The 27,986-nt window shown below is 45.0% G+C and overlaps 1 protein-coding gene and 1 long non-coding RNA gene across 4 annotated transcripts in view; one reads left to right on the top strand and one right to left on the bottom strand.

Moving 5' to 3' along the window:
• LOC137092494 (uncharacterized) overlaps nucleotides 1-11,730 on the top strand; it is a 64,453-nt gene extending 52,723 nt beyond the window's left edge. Inside the window, exons 3-4 of one of the 2 annotated variants that reach the window (XR_010908301.1) lie at nucleotides 11,150-11,232; nucleotides 11,405-11,730. This is a non-coding gene — a long non-coding RNA (uncharacterized lncRNA). Of the gene's footprint in view, nucleotides 1-11,149; nucleotides 11,374-11,404 lie in introns of those variants that run through there. The other variant, XR_010908300.1, reaches the window with a different exon arrangement.
• Nucleotides 806-27,986, bottom strand: part of maml1 (mastermind-like transcriptional coactivator 1) — a 38,176-nt gene continuing 10,995 nt past the window's right edge. The window contains exons 2-5 of one of the 2 annotated variants that reach the window (XM_067456752.1): nucleotides 25,625-26,902; nucleotides 17,670-17,831; nucleotides 13,012-13,174; nucleotides 806-3,107 (exon numbers count right to left, since the gene is read on the bottom strand). In XM_067456752.1, coding sequence (XP_067312853.1) covers nucleotides 2,212-3,107; nucleotides 13,012-13,174; nucleotides 17,670-17,831; nucleotides 25,625-26,902 — 2,499 coding nt within the window. In that variant the 3' untranslated portion in view covers nucleotides 806-2,211. Of the gene's footprint in view, nucleotides 3,108-13,011; nucleotides 13,181-17,669; nucleotides 17,832-25,624; nucleotides 26,903-27,986 lie in introns of both variants that reach the window. The other variant, XM_067456751.1, reaches the window with a different exon arrangement.

Raw genomic sequence — 27,986 nt, 5'->3', positions numbered from 1 at the left:
CTGCTGTACATCTGAGCTGCCACTGTAAATCTTTATATTTAGTCTAGATTATACAATACACTAGGAATGTGTACAAGTTTACTTTAAAAACCTTACTTAAACTTTTTTTTTTAAAGTTAAATAAAGAGTATTGCGATTAAAAATTGTTCCTGTCGCCTAAGAATAGAAGAGCAAAAAAACAAACCCAAGACTAACTGTATTGTTGCATCCCTAATATATACACACATACAAATGAATATTAAGGCTGTCAAATGATTCATCTTGATATATAATAAATAGATGTATGTTTGAATACCCACGCGCATATATATAAATGTTAAAACATTTCTTAAATAATATAAATACACAGTATATACATGCAAATATTTCTTAAAGATACACACGTGTGTATACAAAATATCAGTTTCTGCAGGTTCCATCTAATCTAATCCTTTTTAATGGCAATTTTATACATTTTAATACCATGTGTCACTAAATGGCGATATAATACTCCTCATGTCACTGTTGCGTTCACATTCAGCCGAGTGTCGGCCCTTACATCGGTCTGCTACTAAAGCATTCACTATCTGACCGGCGCTGTAGTGGCGAGGTGTGTGTAGAGGCTTGTGAATCTTTATGATTTGTGGACTGAAACTCCTGAACTTTGTTCATAGCTCAGCGGTTTCCGCTTAAGCATTGGCTTTGGTCCATTCGTTCAGCGTTTGAGCTCTCATGTGAAGCAGAAATGTTCCGGCGCTCTGACCTACAGTTATGAGTAAAGTCATCCCATCACGAATGCGCATCGATCCGAATAAAACACACCAAAGACCGTTTCTAGAGAACTATATTTACATAATACTCTTGTTTTACAGAGAACCATAATAAAAAGTATAAAATACTTACAAAAATTTGCAACAATGTACATATAAAAATAAGATCTATCTTCTCCTGAACAATGGAAACTGCATACATACACAAAAAAACTATAAATATACACGAGATCCTGTCAGAGAGTCTGGGCTGAAGCGAGAGCGCCCTCGGTGTGACGGAGGGAGGAACACAACGGAATGGTAAGAGGGTTAATATCACACACACACACACACGTCTCGAACTCTGGGTCAATCAGCAAACTCAAAATATTAAAGTGTAGTGTAACAAAGCGGAGAACTGTAGTTTCAGATCAATGTTCTTTCGCCATCGCGACTCCATTAAAGCATTAGTTCCTAAATTTAGTCGATGAGAAACATGATCCATGTTCTCGTTCATCTACAGTAGGCCACCATCTTCATCATCGTGTACATTAACAGCCAATGGTTCATTAATGAATCAACATGGTTATGAAACGGCTGGACGGTGGCCCTTTAGGATCAGAACCGGACACCGTCCGCCTCATGGCTTTGGGTTGGCATTAATGGCGAGTACGTGACACTTGGGTGAACTATTGCTTTACACCGGGGTTCCTCAAATCTCGGAGAGTTCAGCCTGGGGTCAAACTCACCTACCTGTGACCTAATGAGCATGAGGACGTCGATCAGCACGCTCAGGTGTGTTTGATTAGCATCCCGCTTTAGACTCTCTTACTGGCAATCACTGTGCATCTTCAAGAGTGCAAATGTAAAGGGATAGCTCACTCAATTACAATCGTCATTTAGTCACCATGATGTTCCAAACCTGTATGAGTTTCTTCTGCTGAACATATTTGGGAGAATGTTTGCACCAAAGCAACCATTCACGATCGTAGTATTTGTTCACTACTATGGTAGTCAATGGTTGCTCTTATCCTTGTTACAAACATTCTTCTAAATATCTTCTTTTGTGTTCTGCAGAAGAAAGAGACTCATGCAGGTTTGGACGACTAAATGACAATCTTCATTATTGGGTGAACTATCTCTTTAAAACCACTTTAGCTCTGCGGCCCACACGTGTCCAAATTTGCATATGGCATTATTATGTGAAATATGCTGCAGAGCTGAAGTGGTTAAGGCCTGTGGAACCGTCAAGGCGGCGAAGATGCCGAATGTGTGTGTGAGCACACACACACACTAACTCATATCATAAGCAAATTCAGTGGTTTTACTGAGCCACAGGTTCAGTAGTCGAGCGTCTCCCTCTTCTCCAAAGCTCCAGTCCGGAGAATACTTCAGGCTCTATTATTTACACACCATTTACATATTCAATAGAGAACAGCAGATCCGACCGTGACTTCAGCGCTCACGTTAGAGCAATAATCTCTCATTGGTGACTGGCTAACAGCTCGTCTATATCGTCCATCCATTCTTGGGTCGACTGATTCTTCAACAGAGAGTCTACCAGGTCGGTCTCCGCAGGAAACCCAGACAAGCTGGCTCCTGATTGGGCGTTGTAGCTGAACTGGAGCTGCTGATTGGCTGTCCGGTTGAGCTGATAGGCCTGATTGCACAGGCCTGCGGTGCGGTTTGGTGCAGCCTGTGGCTGGTTGAATGGCCCCAAATCAGGCAGGACTGGTTGGGGTTGTGGCGCCGCCTGCTGGCCTGGAGGAGCCATGTTTGTCCGTTGCTGGTTCATATTAGGCATCATTTGCCCAGGGTTCATGCCTGCGATCGCCCGGCCTGCCGCACTATTCCCCATCCCACCCTGAGGAAACGTGGTGTTGTTGGGAAGTTTGGCCAGTCTGGCCTGCATGTGGAAGGCGGAGTTAGGGAAGCCTCCATTAGCGGAGCCGGGCTGCTGCTGCTGCCACGACTGGGCTTGAGTGGGCAAGGACTGGATAGCGGAGCCCATGTTATTGGCCATGGCGTTGGGCATGCGAAGCTGCTGCTGCTTCATCATGGCGGGATTAGGCTGGCTCTTCAGGTGTGCTTGTTGCTGTGCCGCGAGAACGCTCTGCCGGTAACTGGGCATGCTGGGCCGCTGCTGGTTTTGGTGGTTCGGGTGCATGGGCATGTTTCCGTAGAGGACTTGCTGCACATCCAGACCGCCGGCACAGGACGCCAGGCTCAATTCTGCTTGACTGGCAGCCGGAGAGGGACCCGTGGTTGGGCCGGCGTTCTGGCCCATTCCCATCATGCCTTGCGTCTGAGGGAACATGCGCTGCGATCCGGGGGCGGCGCCACTCAGAGAGTTCACGCTTCCTATTGGTTGAGATGCACCTAAAACAGAAAATCACAATTAGAACAAGAAAGCAGGATTTAATCTGCCTGACATCATCCTCCGCTCTAGTCAGAATATGAGTCTGATGCTCATTGGGCTGAGATTATGGGGCGTGCTTCAACCCAACCAGGAAAGACCTCGATTGGACAAACTACAACTAGGCCTGTCACGATAACACATTTAGCTGGACGATAAATTGGCCAAGACATGATTTTGATTAACGATAATATTGTCGTTCTGAGACCATTTTCATCTAAAATAATGATAATGGCATAATAATGCAGGAACACCTTTTCAAAGATCAATAAACTTTAATTTGTAAAAGATATTAACACTAAAAACAGAAAACATTTAAAATAACCAGAATAAATGAACAAAACCAAAAGCAGTGGATGTAAACTGCAGCGGATGATCGTGTTTTAGGAGCGGCGGTTCACTAAACCCACGGGTCGGCTTGGGTCAGGGTTTTCCGTTCTGTACGGTTCTTGTTGTTTTTTTCTTTTAATCCAGAAATGTACTTCAGCATATATATTAATTAGCCACAATTTAGGATACAGTATTACATTTTTTTTGTTATATCATAGCCTAATCATGCCCAAACTGAGCTTGACCCTCTCTGAGGAGTGATATTTTGATCAGTGAGAGAGAAGACATCGATGACATGCTCTTCATTTATTTGGCAAAAGCAGAGTGTGTATCGCTGTCTCTACAGGAACTCATGAGCCTTTAGCACACACAGATTGAACTGAAGAATTAACTTGTGTTTATCAAAATTCAGTGTAGCTTTAAGCCTCGTTGCGCGGCATAAATGACATTGACGCGGAGTGTGCGAGACCCCGTTCCGCTTGCCGTTGTGCGCGTCAAATTCTGTAACTTTGCGTGTGGCTCCGCAACCGAAGAGCCGTGAGTTCCAGACGAATCTTCTGGCCGAGAATGACGTCTCATCACGCTGCAGCCGGTCTGCGCGTCGAGTATAAACACCTCCCCAAACGTACCAGGCGTTGCGTATACACACCTCCCCAAACGGACGAGGCGTCGAGTATGAACACCTCCCCAAACGGACGAGGCGTCGAGTACGAACACCTCCCCAAACGGACGAGGCGTCGAGTACGAACACCTCCCCAAACGGACGAGGCGTCGAGTACGAACACCTCCCCAAACGGACGAGGCGTCGAGTATGAACACCTCCCCAAACGGACGAGGCGTCGAGTACGAACACCTCCCCAAACAGACGAGGCGTCGAGTACGAACACCTCCCCAAACGGACGAGGCGTCGCGTATACACACCTCCCCAAACAGACGAGGCGTCGAGTATGAACACCTCCCCAAACAGACGAGGCGTCGAGTACGAACACCTCCCAAAACGGACGAGGCGTCGCGTATACACACCTCCCCAAACGGACGAGGCGTCGAGTACGAACACCTCCCCAAACGGACGAGGCGTCGAGTACGAACACCTCCCCAAACGGACGAGGCGTCGCGTATACACACCTCCCCAAACAGACGAGGCGTCGAGTATGAACACCTCCCCAAACAGACGAGGCGTCGAGTACGAACACCTCCCAAAACGGACGAGGCGTCGCGTATACACACCTCCCCAAACGGACGAGGCGTCGAGTACGAACACCTCCCCAAACGGACGAGGCGTCGCGTATACACACCTCCCCAAACGGACGAGGCGTCGAGTATGAACACCTCCCCAAACGGACGAGGCGTCGAGTATGAACACTTCCCCAAACGGACGAGGCGTCGAGTATGAACACCTCCCCAAACGGACGAGGCGTCGAGTATGAACACCTCCCCAAACGGACGAGGCGTCGAGTAGGAACACCTCCCCAAACGGACGAGGCGTCGCGTATACACACCTCCCCAAACGGACGAGGCGTCGAGTACGAACACCTCCCCAAACGGACGAGGCGTCGCGTATACACACCTCCCCAAACGGACGAGGCGTCGCGTATACACACCTCCCCAAACGGACGAGGCGTCGAGTACGAACACCTCCCCAAACAGACGAGGCGTCGAGTATGAACACCTCCCCAAACGGACGAGGCGTCGAGTATGAACACCTCCCCAAACGGACGAGGCGTCGAGTATGAACACCTCCCCAAACGGACGAGGCGTCGAGTACGAACACTTCCCCAAACGGACGAGGAGTCGAGTACGAACACTTCCCCAAACGGACGAGGCGTCGAGTATGAACACCTCCCCAAACGGACGAGGCGTCGAGTAGGAACACCTCCCCAAACGGACGAGGCGTCGAGTACGAACACCTCCCCAAACGGACGAGGCGTCGAGTATGAACACCTCCCCAAACGGACGAGGCGTCGAGTAGGAACACCTCCCCAAACGGACGAGGCGTCGCGTATACACACCTCCCCAAACGGACGAGGCGTCGCGTATACACACCTCCCCAAACGGACGAGGCGTCGAGTACGAACACCTCCCCAAACAGACGAGGCGTCGAGTACGAACACCTCCCCAAACGGACGAGGCGTCGCGTATACACACCTCCCCAAACAGACGAGGCGTCGAGTATGAACACCTCCCCAAACAGACGAGGCGTCGAGTACGAACACCTCCCCAAACGGACGAGGCGTCGCGTATACACACCTCCCCAAACGGACGAGGCGTCGAGTATGAACACCTCCCCAAACGGACGAGGCGTCGAGTATGAACACCTCCCCAAACGGACGAGGCGTCGAGTATACACACCTCCCCAAACGGACGAGGCGTCGAGTACGAACACCTCCCCAAACGGACGAGGCGTCGAGTATGAACACCTCCCCAAACGGACGAGGCGTCGAGTATGAACACCTCCCCAAACGGACGAGGCGTCGAGTAGGAACACTTCCCCAAACGGACGAGGCGTCGAGTACGAACACCTCCCCAAACGGACGAGGCGTCGGGTATGAACACCTCCCCAAACGGACGAGGCGTCGAGTACGAACACCTCCCCAAACGGACGAGGCGTCGCGTATACACACCTCCCCAAACGGACGAGGCGTCGAGTACGAACACTTCCCCAAACGGACGAGGCGTCGAGTATGAACACCTCCCCAAACGGACGAGGCGTCGAGTATGAACACCTCCCCAAACAGACGAGGCGTCGAGTACGAACACCTCCCAAAACGGACGAGGCGTCGCGTATACACACCTCCCCAAACGGACGAGGCGTCGAGTACGAACACCTCCCCAAACGGACGAGGCGTCGCGTATACACACCTCCCCAAACGGACGAGGCGTCGAGTATGAACACCTCCCCAAACGGACGAGGCGTCGAGTATGAACACTTCCCCAAACGGACGAGGCGTCGAGTATGAACACCTCCCCAAACGGACGAGGCGTCGAGTATGAACACCTCCCCAAACGGACGAGGCGTCGAGTAGGAACACCTCCCCAAACGGACGAGGCGTCGCGTATACACACCTCCCCAAACGGACGAGGCGTCGAGTACGAACACCTCCCCAAACGGACGAGGCGTCGCGTATACACACCTCCCCAAACGGACGAGGCGTCGCGTATACACACCTCCCCAAACGGACGAGGCGTCGAGTACGAACACCTCCCCAAACAGACGAGGCGTCGAGTATGAACACCTCCCCAAACGGACGAGGCGTCGAGTATGAACACCTCCCCAAACGGACGAGGCGTCGAGTATGAACACCTCCCCAAACGGACGAGGCGTCGAGTACGAACACTTCCCCAAACGGACGAGGAGTCGAGTACGAACACTTCCCCAAACGGACGAGGCGTCGAGTATGAACACCTCCCCAAACGGACGAGGCGTCGAGTAGGAACACCTCCCCAAACGGACGAGGCGTCGAGTACGAACACCTCCCCAAACGGACGAGGCGTCGAGTATGAACACCTCCCCAAACGGACGAGGCGTCGAGTAGGAACACCTCCCCAAACGGACGAGGCGTCGCGTATACACACCTCCCCAAACGGACGAGGCGTCGCGTATACACACCTCCCCAAACGGACGAGGCGTCGAGTACGAACACCTCCCCAAACAGACGAGGCGTCGAGTACGAACACCTCCCCAAACGGACGAGGCGTCGCGTATACACACCTCCCCAAACAGACGAGGCGTCGAGTATGAACACCTCCCCAAACAGACGAGGCGTCGAGTACGAACACCTCCCCAAACGGACGAGGCGTCGCGTATACACACCTCCCCAAACGGACGAGGCGTCGAGTATGAACACCTCCCCAAACGGACGAGGCGTCGAGTATGAACACCTCCCCAAACGGACGAGGCGTCGAGTATACACACCTCCCCAAACGGACGAGGCGTCGAGTACGAACACCTCCCCAAACGGACGAGGCGTCGAGTATGAACACCTCCCCAAACGGACGAGGCGTCGAGTATGAACACCTCCCCAAACGGACGAGGCGTCGAGTAGGAACACTTCCCCAAACGGACGAGGCGTCGAGTACGAACACCTCCCCAAACGGACGAGGCGTCGGGTATGAACACCTCCCCAAACGGACGAGGCGTCGAGTACGAACACCTCCCCAAACGGACGAGGCGTCGGGTACGAACACCTCCCCAAACGGACGAGGCGTCGAGTACGAACACTTCCCCAAACGGACGAGGCGTCGAGTATGAACACCTCCCCAAACGGACGAGGCGTCGAGTATGAACACCTCCCCAAACGGACGAGGCGTCGAGTAGGAACACCTCCCCAAACGGACGAGGCGTCGCGTATACACACCTCCCCAAACAGACGAGGCGTCGAGTACGAACACCTCCCCAAACGGACGAGGCGTCGAGTACAAACACTTCCCCAAACGGACGAGGCGTCGAGTATGAACACCTCCCCAAACGGACGAGGCGTCGCGTATACACACCTCCCCAAACAGACGAGGCGTCAAGTACGAACACCTCCCCAAACGGACGAGGCGTTGAGTATGAACACCTCCCCAACCGGACGAGGCGTCGAGTATGAACACCTCCCCAAACGGACGAGGCGTCGAGTATGAACACCTCCCCAAACGGACGAGGCGTCGAGTACGAACACCTCCCCAAACGGACGAGGCGTCGAGTACGAACACCTCCCCAAACGGACGAGGCGTCGAGTATGAACACCTCTCCAAACGGAGTATGAACACCTCCCCAAACGGACGAGGCGTCGAGTATGAACACCTCCCCAAACGGACGAGGCGTCGAGTAGGAACACCTCCCCAAACGGACGAGGCGTCGAGTACGAACACCTCCCCAAACGGACGAGGCGTCGGGTACGAACACCTCCCCAAACGGACGAGGCGTCGAGTACGAACACTTCCCCAAACGGACGAGGCGTCGAGTATGAACACCTCTCCAAACGGACGAGGCGTCGAGTATGAACACCTCCCCAAACGGACGAGGCGTCGAGTATGAACACCTCCCCAAACGGACGAGGCGTCGAGTATGAACACCTCCCCAAACGGACGAGGCGTCGAGTACGAACACCTCCCCAAACGGACGAGGCGTCGAGTATGAACACCTCCCCAAACGGACGAGGCGTCGAGTATGAACACCTCCCCAAACGGACGAGGCGTCGGGTACGAACACCTCCCCAAACGGACGAGGCGTCGAGTATGAACACCTCCCCAAACGGACGAGGCGTCGAGTATGAACACCTCCCCAAACGGACGAGGCGTCGAGTATGAACACCTCCCCAAACAGACGAGGCGTCGGGTACGAACACCTCCCCAAACGGACGAGGCGCGCGCAGTCAACGAGAGAGACGAGGAAAACAAAAAAGCATGTAAATGGCAATTATCACGGCCGGAAAAATGATCGAGCTCATTTTTTTTATCGTGCGATTAATTGATTTATCGACTATCGTGACAGGCCTACCTACAACCAATCAGAGCAACGGAGCGACGCATAACGTTAGTGCGGTTAAGTTCTGTTGACAACCTTGTTTTTTTTCCTGCAGGTTTTCCAAGTCCAAGGGTTGAAGCGACCTCGATTATACTGTAATGCTAATCTGTTTAAATTCATACCCATGTAATCATCACCATATATATTTATATAGATATTTAAAGATGGCCATCTGCAAGCATGACTGTTTGGGTTTATATGAAAATGTAACACTTTACAATAAGAGTCCATTAATAGCATTAAGGTAAAAAAAAAAAAAAAAGTATTTCACATTTACAGTTACATTTAATCATTTAGCAGACGCTTTTATCCAAAGCGACTTACAAAAAAGGGGAGAGTAATAGAAGCAACGAAACAGACAAGGCCAAAAACCTGTAAGAGCTGTAAGAAATCTCAATTAATTAGCACAGTACACAACTTTTTTTTTTTTTTTTATATAGCCAGCTCCAACAAATACTCACGTACGGAAAATACAGAACACTGGATTTTGATAGCTATGATAACAACCCATTAGGACTAAGGCTGATGCCCCAACTGTTGTCGTTAATGCAGATTCAGTGGCCCAATGGGTTGGTTTTGTATGGCATTCTAGCTAAACGCGCAGCAATAGTCATCGACAGCAAAAACTCACGTACGCAATATACAGAACACTGGATTTTGGTAGCTATGATAACTATGTAACATACCCGCCTGAAGGCACAAATCCGGATGAGAGACGTAGATATGATCCAGGAGTGTGCGCTTTTGGTCGTTGCTGTGGTGATCAGTAAGTGCTATTCTGTATTGGTCAAGTGCAAATGGAAAAGATGTGTCTTAAGATGTTTTTTAAAAATGGCTACAGACTCGGCAGCACGAATTGAGATCGGAAGGTCATTCCACCAGGTGGGAACGGTCCAGGAAAATGTCCGTGAGAGCGATTTCATGCCTCTTTGGGATGGAACCACGAGGCGCCGCTCGCTCGCAGAACGCAAGCTTCTGGAGGGTGTGTAAGTCTGAACAAGTGAGTTTAGGTATATTGGTGCAGAGCCAGTGGTTGTTTTGTAGGCGATAACTAGTGCCTTGAATTTGATGCGAGCAGCCATTGGCAACCAGTGCAGTTTGATGAAGAGAGGCGTAACATGCGCTCTCTTCGGCTCATTAAAGACCACTCTCGCCGCTGCATTCTGGATCAGCTGCAAGGGTTTGATAGTGCATGCTGGAAGCCCAGCCAGAAGAGCATTACAATAATCCAGTCTGGAGAGAACAAGAGCTTGAACCAGGAGTTGTGCAGCCTGTTCTGATAGGAAGGGTCTAATCTTTCTAATGTTGTATAAAGCAAATCTGCAGGACCGGGCTGTTGCAGTAATGTGGTCAGTGAAGTTTAACTGGTCATCAATCACAACTCCAAGGTTTCTTGCTGTCCTTGATGGAGTTATGGTCGATGAACCAAGCTGAATGGAGAAATTTTGATGAAGTGCTGGGTTGGTTGAGAAAACAAGTAATTCTGTCTTTGCAAGATTGAGTTTAAGATGATGCTCTTTCATCCAGTCAGAAATGTCTGTCAGACAGGCAGCGATACGAACACTGACTGTAGGATCATCTGGTTGAAATGAGAAGTAGAGTTGAGTGTCATCAGCATAGCAGTGATAGGAGAAGCCATGTTTCTGAATGACAGAACCTAATGATGACATGTAGATGGAGAAGAGAAGTGGTCCAAGGACTGAGCCCTGGGGAACCCCAGTAGCTAGAGGATGTGACTTAGACACTTCACCTCTCCATGACACCCTGTAGGACCTACCAGAGAGGTAAGACCTGAACCACTGGAGGGCAGTTCCTGAGATCCCCGTCCTCTTAAGTGTTGACAGGAGGATCTGGTGGTTAACTGTGTCAAAAGCAGCAGACAGATCCAGCAGAATGAGCACTGAGGATTTGGAAGCTGCTTTTCAACATTTACCAATAGATTTTTACATTTTAAAGTTGCAGTGTGTAGTATTTATGAGGATCTACTGAGAGAAAGGCACTATATACTCTACTGAAAACATAGTTGTGTGTTAAAGAGCATTAAGTGTTTATTGCCTTAGAAAGAGCCTTTCTATCTACACACACCACAGGTCTCTTACAGTGAAGCCGCCATTTTGTGCCGCCCATGTTTCTACAATGGCCCTAACGGGACAAACTTCTCTACAGTGTTAGCTGCTCTCTGCCGTCTCCGAGAAGCTACAGTGGCCCACACAGGACACGTGGTCGTCTATGTGCTCCGAACGGGAGAGGTGAGCCGCTAAAATTACACACTGCACTAAAATATAAACGATCACGTATACCTAGTGCATTAACTAATGTTAGAGCACTAGGTATACGTAATCGTTTATATCTAATTCTTCTTCCTCTATTTTTCTCTTATCCCTCCCTACTCTGAGTAATATCCAAATCTTTGTATTTAAGGACGGATCGCTTCCTGTACTCCTCAGTTGTAAGTCGCTTTGGATAAAATCGTCTGCTAAATGCACAAATGTATATATTTTAAAAGTACAGTACACTTTCCTGATTCAGTAATGTTTTTTAATTTCTGTAATAAAGTTCAGCACTGTTTTATGTGTTATGCTTGTTTTCACTCAGCATCCGGTTGATTAACCTGTTATTGGTCAAATCCACTATCATATGACATTCTGATGAAACATTACAAGGTCAAAAACATAAACACCGTTCACAATAAGGTCTATTACATGGATTGGGAAAATAGAGTGGATTTAATTTCATGATGAACAACATTTCTTGATAATTTAATAGCCAACAACCTACACTCAACCCAGAACACATCTCTTTAAAGCGCAGGTTTGGCTGCTTTCCAAACTCATTCCCCATGTCTCCATTTCACAAGCTTCCCTTTGCAGGAAAAAGACCAAAGACGACTGTGCGTGTGTGTGTGTGTGTGGTGAGGTTGTGTTGCCGTTACACAAACAATGCTGTGTTTCTGCCATTCAAATCTAGTCTATCAATAAACACACTTGCAAATCAGGTGGGCTTGTTTGTTGACTGGTAACAAAAGGCTACTTGTGTGGACAGGAGACAGGAAGCCCATGTCAGTGAACTTCCCTCGCGAGTACAGTCTAGTTTCACCCTTTCAAACAGGTCTCAGGTTCAAGCTACTCCATCACTCAAACTATATTTGAAGAGCTCTTTTCCAAAACGCAATAAATGCCATAAAAAAAAAAAGAGTGTCATATCCTCTCGTCTCGGGCCCTGATGTCATATCCTGCATGTGACTTGTTTTTTTTAAACAACATAAACCAACTACATATAAAAGGGATGGATTTGTAGCATTTTGAAACAAAAAACTTTGAATCAATAATCAGCAATACTGTCGTTTCATTTAACAATCATTGTTTAAAGGGTAAGTTCACCCAAGAATGACATTTGTCATTAGGGTGAGGAGTTAATGTCGTTCCACACCCGTAAGACCTCCGTTCATCTTCACACACAGTTTAAGATATTTTATACTTTAATTATGAATATATTTAGTTATGAGTCAGCGTATTGATTCATGATTCGGATCGCGTGTCAAACTGCTGAAATCACGAGACACTGGCGATCCGAATCATGAATCGATTCGCTGACTCATAACCGTTTGAATCTTTATTTGAGGATTGAACACAAACGCAGAAGAGAAGCCAATGCTGAATAAAGTCGTAGTTTTTGTTATTTTTGGACCCAAATGTATTTTGGATGCTTCAAGAGACTCTAATTAACCCACTGATGTCTCATATGGACTACTGTGATGATGTTTTTATTCCCTTTCTGGACATGGACAGTATAGTGTGCATACACTCGCATACGCTCTCGGACTAAATATAAAATATCTTAAACTGTGTGTGAAGATGAACGGAGGTCTTACTGGTGTGGAGCGACATTAACTCCTCCCCCTAATGACATCAATTCCATGAAAGCTATTAAAATGGATTTATAGCGTTTTGGAAATAAGCCTCTCGTTTGGAGGTGTCTAAATTGCTCTGACATGCGGTGTAAAGGGGGCATGATGAGGAAGTGTGTACCTGAGATGGTGTGTTCTGGGAAGCCAGGTGTGTGCTGTTGGGCCAGGCAGGGTGAGCTGAACTGGGACACCTGGGTCTGCGGCTGGAACTGGTTCTGCTGGTCCTGGTACTGAGGCGGAGGACGGGTCAGATGCCTCTGCAGCTGCTGCTCCTGCTGCTGCCGCTGCTCCTGACACACACACACACACACACACACACTCCAGTTATCACCTCAGTATGTGAGGCTGCTGCCCCCTACAGGCACATCTGGGAATCAGGCACTTTGGAAGTGTATTTAAACCCCAAACACATTTTTTCTTCACCTTCAACATTTCTCACATTATCAGTTTATTCACTATAGTTCAGAAAATGGTGATAAAATGTCAGATAAAGTATTAACAGATAGCAATCCACTAATCAGCTGTTAGATTTAAGAACACAATTAAATAATACCAGTTTAGCTCGACCAATGACCAAGCAATGCTCCATTCGGTTCAGTCTGTGGCGTTACGTTAGCAAACACTTCAGCATAACACACTTAGCTCAAAGTGTGTCAATCATGTTTACTGGTAGTCACTAAGAGCTTTTAGGTGTAATGTGTCAAATTTCAGGGCTCGACATTAAGCATGTTCATGTGCTTCTCCTTCGGTCATCCACTGGGCCGAGTGAAAAATGTGCATATCCGGAAAAAGGATATATCTGGAAAAAGTTGTGTGTGTTGTAAATATAATTTTATTCTAAAGCAATAAATCTGCATATTTGTGATAGTTCTACCTTTTATAAAGGGCATTTTTCTCCTAATCTTATTACATTTAGGCTAGGCTTCATGTTATATTCTTAAATTTGATCTATACATAAAATTAAAATAAAACACTATTGGGCTGTTACCAATCAAATCAGATAATTTACACAAAAAAATTACAACTGCATTAAATAATGTTATGAGATTCGTATTTTTGGATAAATAAGAAATATTGGAAAGAATGTTTAAACATGAAACTAAACCTCCAGTAGGTGGCAGCAGATGAGTCTTAATGAGTGAGTCATTGAGTCGATTCATCTAAACGATTCTTTCAAACGACTGATTCATTCAAGAATGAGGCAGTCGTTTATGAACAGGTAATTGAATCTTTGATTCAACTGATTTATTCAAACACTGAATCGTTCAGTAACTGAACTATTTTCGCTGCTGAAATAGATCCAAAACAGTCAATATTGCGTCTAAACTGTAAGTGACTAAATGTTCATTAATATTTTATGGAGCTGTCGTATGAAATCAGTGTCGTTTTCAGTCGTGATGGTGTTCAGGAAAACACACTCTTGGTTGTGTGATGTTGTTTAACTGTGTCATATGTTATAGATATATAAACTGCACATGTTGAATGTTAACCACAGTTTCTCAAACATCTTTTTGACTGAAGAAGGAAGCACATGAACATCTTGGGGGCGAGCAGTTCACTGATAACTTAACACTTTAAATGTTCTACCGCGTTTCTCCCTAATTCTGTGTTTTGTTTCTCTCTGTGGTCATACTTGAATATTCATGTGTCTGTATGAGGAGCGTGTTTGCAGGTTTGTGTTGTATCGGATGTCTCCCCTCTTAGCTTTACCGGCCCATTTTCAGAGCCGTTTCTCTACCCGAGTTGTAAACTAATATATCATGTACTGGTGTTAAATCAGTATATGTTAAAGTATTCTGATGACACTGCTTTTATATCGGTGTTGAATGACTTGGACAGTCCTGATTTTCATCAACAGGGTGTGACTAAACTGTGGTGCGAGAATAATGCTCGTCATTAATACGAGTAAAACGAGATTGTATTTTGTCCAACATCTGACACTCAATGCCTGTTTTTATTCATAATGAAGAAATTAGACAGGTTAAAGGATATAAGTATTTAAGTGTTATGACTGATATGTTATCCTGTGAAGATCATATTGATTCTCTCTGTAACAGAAAGCAGAATTTATTTCTTAGGTCATTTGGAGTAAGAAATCAGGTTCTTCTGCTGTTCTAGAGGTCTGTTATAATGAGTATATTGGACTATCTGGTATAGAGTCTGTCTGTTATGTCAAAAACAAAGTTGTTTAATCAACTAAACATCTGTTCAAAGATTGTAGGTCAACCCTTTGAGAAGCTTTATGAGTCAGCTTATTATAACAACTGGCTAAGGCTGGCTAATAACATGGTTTCTGACCCTAATCATGTCCTACACAATGAGTTTGCATTACGATCATCAAATCAGAGGCACAGAGTCCCGAGATTCAACAAAGTGAGGCTGAAACACTCTTTTGTGTATCAAGTTATCTTGGATTTGAATAAATCACTTAAAGGGGCGGTGAAACACTCAGTGTCAGTCAATCTCATGTCAATCTTGAGTACCTATAGAGTAGTATTGCATCATTCATATCTCCGAAAAGTCTTTAGTTTTATTATATTTGTAAAAGAAATATGGGCTGTACCGAGTCTTTCCGGAAAAAACGAGCGCCTGGAGGCGTATCGTGTGGGCGGAGCTAAAGAATGACGAGCGCAAAGCGGTGACGTCCTCAAGCGTGGAGAAACCCATCAAATTCGGAGGCTGAAATAGAAACAGCAACAGCAGGACGTCCGTCTCTGTGGTATGGACTGTATTTAGAGGCCTGTCAACATGACATGATTCGGTTTATGGACTATTGTATGCGACCAAACCTTAGTAGCAAGCAAAACGGTTTTGCACGTCAGAGTAGTGTAACGTTATAAGTTACATAGAACAGCAATGGAGTCCGTTAGCGCATTTGAATGAGGAAGCACGCGATCGTGTCGTTTACTGATGTTTACTCACGCGACGATAGCCGACAGCACAGACATCTGAAGCAGTTTAACTCACCGGCTGCTTCCAAAGCAGGACCGAACCTTTATCGCTGGGACCGCTCCGTCAAAAACACACTTCTTGGAGTGTGGAGGTCCACTTTGCGAAGCGACTGAAGCATTTCTGCGTTCAAATCGGTTCAAATGCAGCGCTGCCTTCCCGGAATGCTGTGCTGAAGCGTTGAAGTCGCCTTAATGTCAAAGTGGAGGAATGAAGTGGAGCGCGGCGCGGACTATAACGACAGAAGTGTTCATGGACGACTGGATCTGCAGCTGAGAGTGTGTATGGGTGTGCGTTTCCTCTCTCGCTCTAGTCACGCGCGCGCGCCCTACCGGGAGAAAAGCCTGTACGGCCCATACAAGGACCTTCCGCTCTACTAACGTCAAGCCGACCCATACTCGAAAAAAACTCGCCGAAACTTGTGAGAAACCGGAAGGAGTATTTTTGACACAGAAATACTCCATCAAACGTCCAACATTAGTTTTTGAAATTTTGTCTATGTTTAGGATGGGAATCCAAGGATGGGAAAAATTTCAAACTTGTCTGACAATAAAGTATTATATCATCATCAGGGGCGTAGTTTATGGGGGGGCAATATTCAAATCCATCAGTTACAACCACCCCAATATTTCAACATGAAAATCACAGTAGATCAAATGAAATATATGCAGAATTCATTTATTTTGTAATGGTAATTTTGTTCCTAATCAAATATGAGTCTCATCATAAATCGGACAAGAAATCCTCCCTCTCTACTGAACCGATTGGTAACGCCCAACTAGGGCTGAAGGATATGGACAAAACTTCATATCTCGATTTTCATGCCAGATATCTCGATAACAATACAATACGATATGACTACGTGTTCGGTGAAAACAAGCATTTCTCAGAAAAATAAAAAGATTAAGACTACATTTCAAAAATGTGTAGAAAATGTATTGTTCGATCACACGGGTGTAATCAGCCTAGGCTGGCCCCTGGAGCGAATGATCAAGTGCATAACGATCGACTGCTAATGCAAATGCTGACTTTAGCCAGAGACAGGCGCGCTCAGAGCTGGCATATACCACAACTTTTCAGTGTTTTCAACCACATACTGTTAATTTTAGGTTTCAAACGTATAAATTCACATAAGTACTAAAAAAATATATATACATTTAGAGTTTGTAAAATACACACTGATGTCTCTGGAAGAGGCAATAATTAGAGGTAAGATACTTGAATCTAGTATCTTTTTAAAAACTATCGGTCGATTAATCGGTTATCGGCAAGCGAGGTCCAACCTAGCTATCGGTCGACCTCTAGTATTAATAATCCTTTCCATTATAATTCGACACGTTTTATTCATATCAGATACACATTGTGTAACTTCAATGTTTGGTCTATTCTATTCCCAGTTCACCAGCCGCTTTAAGTATTTCGGGAGAAATGGATGAATTAACGTGTTGTAAACATAGAGGTTGTAAATCCAACAGATGCGATTCACACTAACCCGGCGGCGGCCATCGCATACAGCTCAACTAACGCCATCGTTATAAAGGGGTTTAAACAACAATATACTTCCACCTGCATGTATTTGACAATCGGGATATTTCATGCCATAGCTAACACATTCGTGAATATTCTGAATAAAAGAAGCACGGAGCGGGGGAATCTATATCGTCGATATCGTTGCTTTTTTCGATAGTAATATCTAGATATAGATACGATAACAATATATCGTTCAGGCCTACGCCCAACCAATGAGTCGCACTTTCAGCAAGCAAAAGTGTTTTCTTGAATGACGTTGCGATGGCTGGCAGTGTGTAAGAGAAAGAAAGAGAGAAGCACCTGCTCGGCCAGCATCTGTCTCTGGAGGAACTGCTTCTGCTGCTGGCTCATCATCTGCATCTGCTTCATATAGGCCGCATTACTGTGGGTACTGCCAGCCTGCGGCGTCATGGTGTTCCCCGGGCCAGAAACATGTGTGCCGGAGGGATAGGACCCCGAATCCTGCAGGGAGAGAGAGAGAGAGAGAGAGAGAGAGAGAGAGAGAGAGAGAGAGAGAGAGAGAGAGAGAGACAGAGAGAGAGACAGAGAGAGAGACAGAGAGAGAGAGAGAGAGAGAGAGAGAGAGAGAGAGAGAGAGAGAGAGAGAGAGAGAGAGAGAGAGAGAGAGAGAGAGAGAGATATTCAGCACTGCAAACTAGACACGTCAGTCTGTGGAGAACGAGGGGATTTATTTCAACATCCACCCATGCTTTCTTTTTGTATCCAACTGTACACAATGTTTATATGGATATGTCTTACCAAATGCGATCTTCACAAACCGTAATCAATATTTTCTTGATTAGATGATCATTCTCTGAGTGTGTTTATTGTGCTGGTGCTTCAGCACTGCTGTGGTCAGCTGACTCCTAAAGTTACTGATACTCTTCATATTCTGTGGTGGTCAGTTCACAGCACTGACACTAATCAGCTTTTACAATACGTTTACATTGATCTTTACCTTTATAAAGGATTATTTACCTCATTAAATGTGTTAATCCTAATTTTTGCCATTGAACCAATAACTTCCGTTATAATAATAAGACTCCATAGGGTTACGGTGTTACCAATTAAATTAAAACAGTCTCAGCTAAATTCATGTTTGCCGGTCAGAGGAAACCGAAGCTCATCTGAAGTGGATTTAGATCCTCAACACGGATGTTTAATGAGCTCAGAGCCACAGGAATGAGTTTAACCTGTGGTTACACGTGCACAAATAATGTGCGGATGTTTTAAACTCAAAACACTGAATTATTCAGAAACGAAGCATTTGACTATCTTAATGAGCGAGTCATTGAATCATTCACTCAACCGATTGAATAAAAACAGATGATTCATTCAGGAACGAACCATCTGCCTCTCAATGAGCGACGCATTGAATCACTCAGAGACTCGAAGCAGTCCTGTGGCTTTGATTAGAACGATTGTCGTTGATGAAAGAGCAAAAAAAGGCAATATTGTGTACATAATGCAAAACACTCAAATTAACTTATGATTTTATACAACAGCTCAATAAACAAGAGATTAATTTGTAATCGTGCTAATATCGGTTGAATAAACGGTGAACTGTGATATTGCTTAACTATATTAAATGATATAAATATAAAAACAGAGGTATTTCTGCCTCTTATCTTGAATAGTGAAATCAAGAGTAAATCACACAGTGAAAGTGTGCACTAGTGTAGCCTATCCGCTTGTTAAGTCGTGACGTAAGGAGCGCCATTTCTGGGTCCAAGCTAGGGGTGGGCGATATCTCGATATTTAAAATATATCGAGATATTTTTTAAACTCGATATGGATTTGGACATATCATATATATCGATATATTGTTTATATTTAATTCTGATTCCGGCACTTTGCTTGTTTTGCCTTCTCTGTGCTGTGCTCGCGCGCCTCCCGCCTCGTTTGTTCCCCCGCCCCTCGCGTGTCGTCTCATTGAACACGGCGGCGTCCGCAACCAGGTAAGGATTAGTTATCATGTTGACAAGCGCGCGCGTTATTCAATAGGCTACACAGTTTAGAGACCATGATTTTCCTTCTAACACAACTGCTTGCTAAAACTCATAAAGAAATATTAATGTTCATCATAGTTCAAATCGCACGTTTCACCCACAGTCAGGTGACTGACACTATTGTTGCGAGACGCACTCACAATCAGTTTATATGTTTCTAACTGATCGCACAGTTTTCGGTTTAAATGACAAAATGATCACATTTGATAACATTTAGAAATGATTGCAATATCGTTATTTTTATTTTGTCATCTTTATCACGGGATTATGCTCAATAGGTCTATTCATGAGGGAAAGACGCGACATCCCGGGTGTCCTGAGACAGTGCTCTTCTGTAAGTTGTACTGTATCATATAGCCTACCTTCTGATGTTCATATTTCGTTCTGTAGCTGGAAAAGAAGTGAATATCGGCTCATGTGTTCATCATCTGCATGATGAGGCGCATCAGTCATGCTTTAGTAAAGAGCGCCACATAGCCTACTGTTTGAATTTCGGTACAAATTTAACAGGAAGTGGTTATGACAAAATCAGTTTATTAATATCTCAGTCATTCCCCCATCTTTCTGCAAAATGCTTACTGTTTAGGTGTAAAAAAGGGTTTTGATTCGTCTTTTAAAAGCATGAAATAAATGAAAAGATGTAGGCCTATTATTTCTTTTATTTTACAGTTAAATATGTTATCAGGGAGTTTATGTCACAAAATCACTTTGTTCCTTCATGAACTGACCTCTTTGCACTTCAAAATAAAAAGTGTGGTATTTGGCATATTTGTATTTGCTGTAGTTTTTAGGGGGTTATTTTTCCTGTAAGGATATCGAGATATATTTTTTGCTCCATATCGCCCAGCCCTAGTCCAAGCCTCAACTCGTTTCACTTGAGCATGCCATCGACGTCCGACATCAACTAGATCTGAAATCCCAAATTTAAGACCAGCACACTGCAAAAAATACATTCTTACTCAGTATATTTGTCTTGTTTCTAGTCAAAATATCAAAACATTCTTACATTAAGAAACATTTACTAGACAAGTACAAATTATTGTCTTGTTTTAGGAAAAAATAACAAGATGAAGAGAGTTTTTGCTTAAAATAAGATAAATAATCTGCCAATGGGGTGAGAAAAATAATCTTGTTTTCTGTTTGAATTAAGATTATTTTTCTCACCCCATTGGCAGATTATTTATCTTATTTTAAGCAAAAACTCTCTTCATTTAGAGTTATTTTCCCCTAAAACAAGACAATTACTTTTGCGTGTCTAGTAAATACTTCTTGTTTTAAGATGTTTTAGATGTTTGGACGAGAAACAAGACAAAAATACTGAGTAAGAAGAGCATTTTTTGCAGTGTGTGGGTCAGGTTTGGGTCCAAGACTTGTCGAACACTACTAAACACAAATCGTGCTGACTTTACAGGAAAAGCTTCTTTCCTTTTACAACCCAGAGAGAATGAAAACATAATGCCCACTAGGGGGCACACTAAGGAAATTCACTGAAACTGAAAAAACTGCATGCATGGAGGAAAAAACAACAACTAGTTTCAGTGAATATTCTTAGTGTGCCCTCTAGTATTTATATAAAATATATCTCATAGTTGATGGGCATTGCAGAAATAAGAATGAGGATTTGGGTGGGAAATAATAATGTCTTCCAGGTCACAGAATCAGAAGGAAGATAACGGACACATTGTTGGCAGGTTTGGTGAGCCTGTATTCCCCCTAATGCACACCAGCTTCAGATCTGACCCAACTCACTCCTGAACTCATCTCAGCGCCGGACTACAGACGGTGGCCACGGAGGGTTAAAAATAAACCAGCCGCCCTTTCACAACACACACACACACTCACAGCAGAGGTATTTCGAGGTCAGTGACGACATCAGTGTTATCTGAAAAGTGAGATGAGGACAGATTTTACAGAAGAGAGTTTGATAAATCGCTGAACCGTGATATCTGGAGAGCGAGTGAAAGCCAAACAGTTGAACTGCTATATTTAAACAGAAGCGCTTGAGGAGGGGCTGGGCTGAAAATACAGCACGGGGTGTGTGTGTGTGTGTGTTTGTGCGTGTGTGTGTGTGTATTTGCGTGTATGAAAGACGGCTTTGTCGTCCTCTCGCTCTGGCTGTTCTTTTCTCTGTTGACTCGTCTCAGCCCCCACCGCTGTGTGTGTGTGTGTGTGTGTGTGTGTGTGTGTGTGTCTGCTCCTTAGCAACCAGCTGCCTGACCCAGACAAACTGATCAACCCCAGGGCACATGAGGCCCACTGCCAGACCGACACACACAATATTATTTTACTGAGGATAGTGAATATTGCTATGAATCAGTTTCTCCAAGTAACTATAAAAATAAAAAAAATCACATTGTGATCAGATTAAAATATCTGGATTAAGTTATCTGAGATTACTGAGCGTTCATGAGTGCAGATGATCGATACTCGAAACCACGATCAGCAGCGATTGGCTGGCGTCAAGACGACGTGATGACATCATAAATCAAATAGACACCTGGCAAAAAACTTGACAAATTAAAGGGTTAGTTGACCCAGAAATGAAATGTCTGTCATTAACTCCTCTCCCTAATGTCGCTCCACACCCGTCAGACCTCCGCTCATCTTCACACACAGTTTAAGATATTTTATATTTAGTCCGAGAGCGTATGCAAGTGTATGCACACTATACTGTCCATGTCCAGAAAGGGAATAAAAACATCATCACAGTAGTCCATATGAGACATCAGTGGGTTAATTAGAGTCTCTTGAAGCATCCAAAATACATTTGGGTCCAAAAATAACAAAAACTACGACTTTATTCAGCATTGGCTTCTCTTCCGGGTTTGTGTTCAATCCTCAAATAAAGATTCAAACGGTTATGAGTCAGCGAATCAATCAACTTTATATCGCTCTTCTCCAGCGCCGATTGTGTCAGAGCAGCTTCAGTGTTAAACAGGACAATACTGCAGCAGAATTAGATTTGGCTGTACAGTCGTTCTGGAGTAAACAGTGATGTTATCAGCTTATTTTAATTTATCATAGAGAGACAATGTTGGCAGATCAGTATTATAGTTTATAGAATTAAATAAGACCTAATTATTAATGTTATCTGTATATTTAGTTGAATAACTCTGATCATAATGTTAGTGTCCCCAACTGAGCAAGCCAAGCCAAAGGCGACCAAAGGAACCGAAACTCCATCAGGGCATGATGGAGAAAAATAACCCTTAGAGAAACCAGACTCAGTTCTCCTCTGGCCTATTAACACACAGAGGAGGATTATTATTCTGGACACCGCACAGATCAGAAATCATATTAGAGCGGAATATTCAACATTTCTGGGTATCACGGAAAAGACGAGTTTATTGAGGATGGGGCGATGATTACACAAGAGGATGAATATTTGAAAGATCGGCGTTATTGCGTCGGAGACGGGTTTACTGAGGATGACGTGCCGGTGAGGCAAATTCAGAAGAGACAGTGAATCAATGATTCGGATCACCAATGGCGGGTGTGGAGCGACATTAGGGAGAGGATTTAATGACAGACATTTAAGTTGTGGGTGAACTAACCCTTTAAAGGTCCCGTTCTTCGTGTTTTCGAAGCTTTGATTATGTTTACAGTGTGCAAAATAACATGAGTTCATGTTTCGCGTGTATAAACCCAGTATTTTTCACACAGTTGCCTTATCTGTACAGCTCTGTTTCCTCTGTCCTATAAACGGCCTGATGATTTCCTTGTTCTGTGAAGTCCCTCCTTCAGAAACACGTAACGAGTTCTGATTGGGCCAGCGCTTCCCGCGCTGTGATTGGACAGCAGCTTAGCGCACTTTGCCCGGAAAGGTCCCGCCTCTTACCATAACGGGGCGATGCAAGTGCTGAACGCGCGCTCTTCTCCAGGTGTCTTCTTTATTAATTATATGATGTCATCACGTCGTCTTGACGCCAGCCAATCGCTGCTGATCGTGGTTTCGAGTATCGATCATGTGTTCACTGTAGAGTAGAATACTCGAAACCACGATCAGCAGCGATTGGCTGGCGTCAAGACGACGTGATGACATCATATAATTAAAGTACATGCGCAGTAATCTCAGATAACAATCCAGATATTTTAATCCAATCCACAAATTCGTTTGAAGAGCCAAATTTTCCAGAGATCAGTGATCAGGATCAGAGATGTATGAAGAACAGAGCCCTGTTGCTACGACAGCAAGTCCAGGATGAGCGAGGAAGAACCAAAAATATCAGAGATCACGCCAAATCATCAACAATCAAATCCGGCTAACTGAGTTAGTGACGTGCGGAGAACAGACCACGGAAGAAACACTGAGCCATGAGCGAAGATCAGGGGTTTCAGTCACAAATCAACATCCACCAAGATTTACTGCATTTCGTTTTTAAATGTTGTCGTTCTTCACCTCAAAGCTTCTGCGAGTGACACTCGAGCACTTCTCCAGCACTTCACAGCTCTAAAGAGGATCCATGTTAATGTTCTCTTTAATGAGATGATTTGTAAAACGAAACGTTTAAAGGTACAGGCCACGTTTTATGTCAAAAACACATGAAATGTCCACTATAACCAGTAGATGGCGGCAGAGGAGCACGGATTGACATTTCTAGTCATTAATAAATGGACAGAAGCAGGAAGTGTGAAAGTGTGATGAGAAACAGAAGCTGGTGTTCAGATCGAGTCTGAATGAGCCAGAAAGCGAGAGCAGAGCTGCTTTAATAATCACTGGAGCCGTCGGTCAGTTCAGTCTGAGACTACAGAAGAACAACGGCACATTTAATAACGGCAGAAGAGTCACATTACCCCAGAACATCAGCTTTATGCACATTAATGCTGTTCATAAAAGCTCATTAATCAGCATATCAATCCCAGCTCAGCGCTTCACTGCTACAGTCACAATAAACATGACAGATTATTAACCAAACGGCCGATTAACTGGATGATAACCTTTCCTCCACTGCTCTGATGTTAGTCTGGAGATCTGGTATTGCAAAGACGTTCAGACATTCACGTGTTCAAATGCTTTGTAAGCTAAAACACCAAAAGCATTGACTCTGAATACTCTCAATCCTCCCCAAGCTTTGCGTCGATAACACACGGACAGAACAATAGCATCTGACCGGCTCTGCGTGAACACGTGAGTGCCAGTGGTTAGTAACCACTCATTATCACTAATCGTGATGAAGCGTCTCTAACACACAGACATTCAGCAAAAGGCAAAAACAAGTTCTGACATGGTGTCATGTGTGACACACAAAAGAGCCTTCTGTGAAGGACTGCAGTCATGAAACACACGCCACGCGCCCTGTATGCGTACGCATAACTAGTGTCACTAACTCTCTCCTGCCGTGAAGAAAAAGAAGAAGAAGAATAGCATTTTTTTTAAGTTAGGGACATTTGGATCGTATTCTTCTCACTAAATCATTGTGAAAAGTTGATAAAGTCTGTGTACGCATTTTTTGAAAGATTACAATTAACTAACAAATAAATAAAAGTAAACCATTTAAAAAATTAATAAAAGTAGAAAATAGATTAAGAGAAAGATAAATATTATGAATTTGATCAAGTTCTGTTCTCATTTATCTATCTATTTATTCGTTTACATATTTGTATATTTATTCATTCATTCATTTATTTTTAATTTCTGCAGATTTGGTCCTCCATAGTTGGCTCCTTTACTTTCCCTGATGACATTCCTCGAAACCAACACAGATATTTTTTAGGAAATCTTTCCAGATAAGCAAAGATTCAAACGGTTATGAATCAGTGAATCGATCCATGATTCGAATCGCCAATGTCTCGTGATTTCAGTTTGACACGCGATCCGAATCATGAATCGATTCGCTGATTCATAACCGTTTGAATCTTTATTTGGGGATTGAACACAAACGCGGAAGAGAAGCCAATGCTGAATAAAGTCGTAGTTTTTGTTATTTTTGGACCCAAATGTATTTTGGATGCTTCAAGAGACTCTAATTAACCCACTGATGTCTCATATGGACTACTGTGATGATGTTTTTATTCCCTTTCTGGACATGGACAGTATAGTGTGCATACACTTGCATACGCTCTCGGACTAAATATAAAATATCTTAAACTGTGTGTGAAGATGAACGGAGGTCTTACGGGTGTGGAGCGACATTAGGGAGACGAGTTAATGACAGACATTTCATTTTTGGGTGGACTAACCCTTTAATGTGCGTTTGGTTTTGTAAACGCGGGGAGTGTAAGTTTTTCCTGATGAGGCGTTCTTACCGGAGCGTGCTGGAGGTGTGCTGGTCTGAAGCTCAGGTTTGACCTCTGCTTCTGCATCTGCTGCTGTCTCATCAGGTTTAGGATGGCCTGGTTCTGCTTGTTCTGAGTGTTCGGCGGACCCCTGGGTGCCCCCGCCGCCACCGCCTCATAATGGGACAGGGGTTTAGTGTTACTGTAGTCCAACATGGCCGCCTGGGAGGCTGGGTTTGGGTGGCTGAGCATGTTGGCATGCCCAGCGGGCTGCATGTACCCGGCTGGAGTGCCCGCTTTAGGAGAGCCTTTGTTTGGCATGAGCAAAGTCTTGGGGTTGGGGAAGTCTTGCGGGTATAAAGAAGGGCTTGTTGGCTTCTCCAGCCCAAACGTCCCACCCATTTGACTTTGACTGGGAGCATTTTGAGGCCAAGATGTAGAGTGGTTGGGTTGCTGGTGGAATTTTGGAGCTTGTGGCTGTGGAGGTTTAGGTTGTGGCGGAGGTTTCTGGACCACATGTTGGCTTTGTAAAATCGCCCGTTGTTGCTCGCGCGCCGCTAATTGTTTAAGCTGCTGCGCCGGAGAAAGGTCTTTAGGTGGGACAGGCAGCATGTGATTTGGGAGTTGTCTGCCAGGCTGCTGTGAATGCTGTGGTAAATTAGGCGATGTAGCCGAGACGGGGGAGTTGGTGTGAAGCGGAGGCCCAGATGAGGTGGGCCGAACTTGGGGAGAACCATTGCAGGAGTCCTGGTCAAAGGAAGGCGTGGCTGGGGAAAACGCGGCCTTCACCAAATCTGGCGGGCTCTTATTTGGAGCTGCACTGGCGGCTGTGAGATCCGGGTCTTTGCGATCACCAAGACCTGAAACGTTTAAGAGCTCCTGGAAGTCCATGTAAGGGACAGAGCGATTAAACTCCTCCATGATCTCACACCAGTCCTGATCGTCCAGATTGAGGTCTTGGAAAACGCTGTTGCTTTCAGACACGCTTCCTGATGGCGCATCATCCACCGGCTCCTTCTTCATTTCTTTCAGCCGGAAATCTATCTCTGAGCCCCGCGCCGCAGCGCTATCGGTTAAACCGGCTTTGCTGTGCTCGGCGACTGCTCTGTGGTTCCCATTGGCCAGCACATTATGCTTCGTGTCCATTGGGGAAAGAGGAGGCACTGTGCCGTTCGAGACCCCATTACACATCGAGTCCTCGACACAGGCCTTTTTATTGGGCAGGTAACCGTCGGCGTAACCGTTGACCTGCTCACGGCCAATAGGTGAGCAGGCATTCTCCAACTTCCTCTTCACCGTCTCCTGTAACTGCACACAGAAGACAAAACCAAATTAATGCATTATACCATGCAATATGATTTTTCACAGCAATGATACTTTTTACAAGATGTTAAAGTCCCCAGTGTGTGTGTGTGTGTGTGTGTGTGTGTGTGTGTGTGTGTGTGTGTGTGTGTGTGTGTGTGTGATGGGTTTAGGGGCAGTGTGAGGGGATAGAAAATACGGTTTGTACAGTATAAAAACCATTACGCCTATGGAATGTCCCCACATGTCAAAAACAAACGTGTGTGTGGTTTTAGTTCAAAATAACCCATAGATAATTTTTATAGCTTGTTAAAATTGTAATTGTCATTATGTGTGTGTCCCTTTAAATGCAAATGAGCTGCTGCTCTCCACCCCCTTTCAGGAAGAGGGTGGGGCTTCAAGAGCTCATGTTAGCTGCTCAGATTACCTCTCTCTCACACACACACACACACACACTTCAGCCTTTATAATCAAACCAGAGTCGGACAAAGATGGAGAGACTCCAGAAGAGAAGACGACTAATAAAATGTGAAAGCCGGACGACAGCTTGAGCGACTCCCAAATGTGCTCGACTACAGCAACTCTTCCTCTCCTCACCATGGCCTCTGTTGAGTCTACTTCATAAATAACATGTCAATGGACAATAAGTCTTGAGCAATGAAGAACTTGACTTGACATATCCGTCATGAACAAAGCATATGTAACTGATACAAAGCAACGTCCTGTTTTTAATAGATGTGCAATATTTGTTACTGAAAGGTCAAGTGTCACGTAGCCCAAGAATGCTGCTGTTCCACGTACACTAATGGTAATTAAGGACTGGTTCTACAACTATAGGCTTAAACCAGCAGATTTAGGAGTGAATCATGGGCTGAAACGCACCTTCAGCTGTATGCCGTTATGGTTGTGTTTACTGTCATATCTTGAACACAAGAACTTCAAGTTTTTACTATGGATGTCATGTGCAGTTTATATATTTATAACATATGATACCGTTAAACAACCAAGAGTGTGTTTTCCTGAACACCATCACGACTGAAAACGACACTGATTTCATACGACAGCTCCATAAACTATTAATGAACATTTA

Source organism: Pseudorasbora parva, chromosome 11 (assembly GCF_024679245.1).
Source record: "Pseudorasbora parva isolate DD20220531a chromosome 11, ASM2467924v1, whole genome shotgun sequence".
Taxonomy (NCBI): domain Eukaryota; kingdom Metazoa; phylum Chordata; class Actinopteri; order Cypriniformes; family Gobionidae; genus Pseudorasbora; species Pseudorasbora parva.
This window is presented reverse-complemented; position numbering and strand designations above follow the sequence as displayed.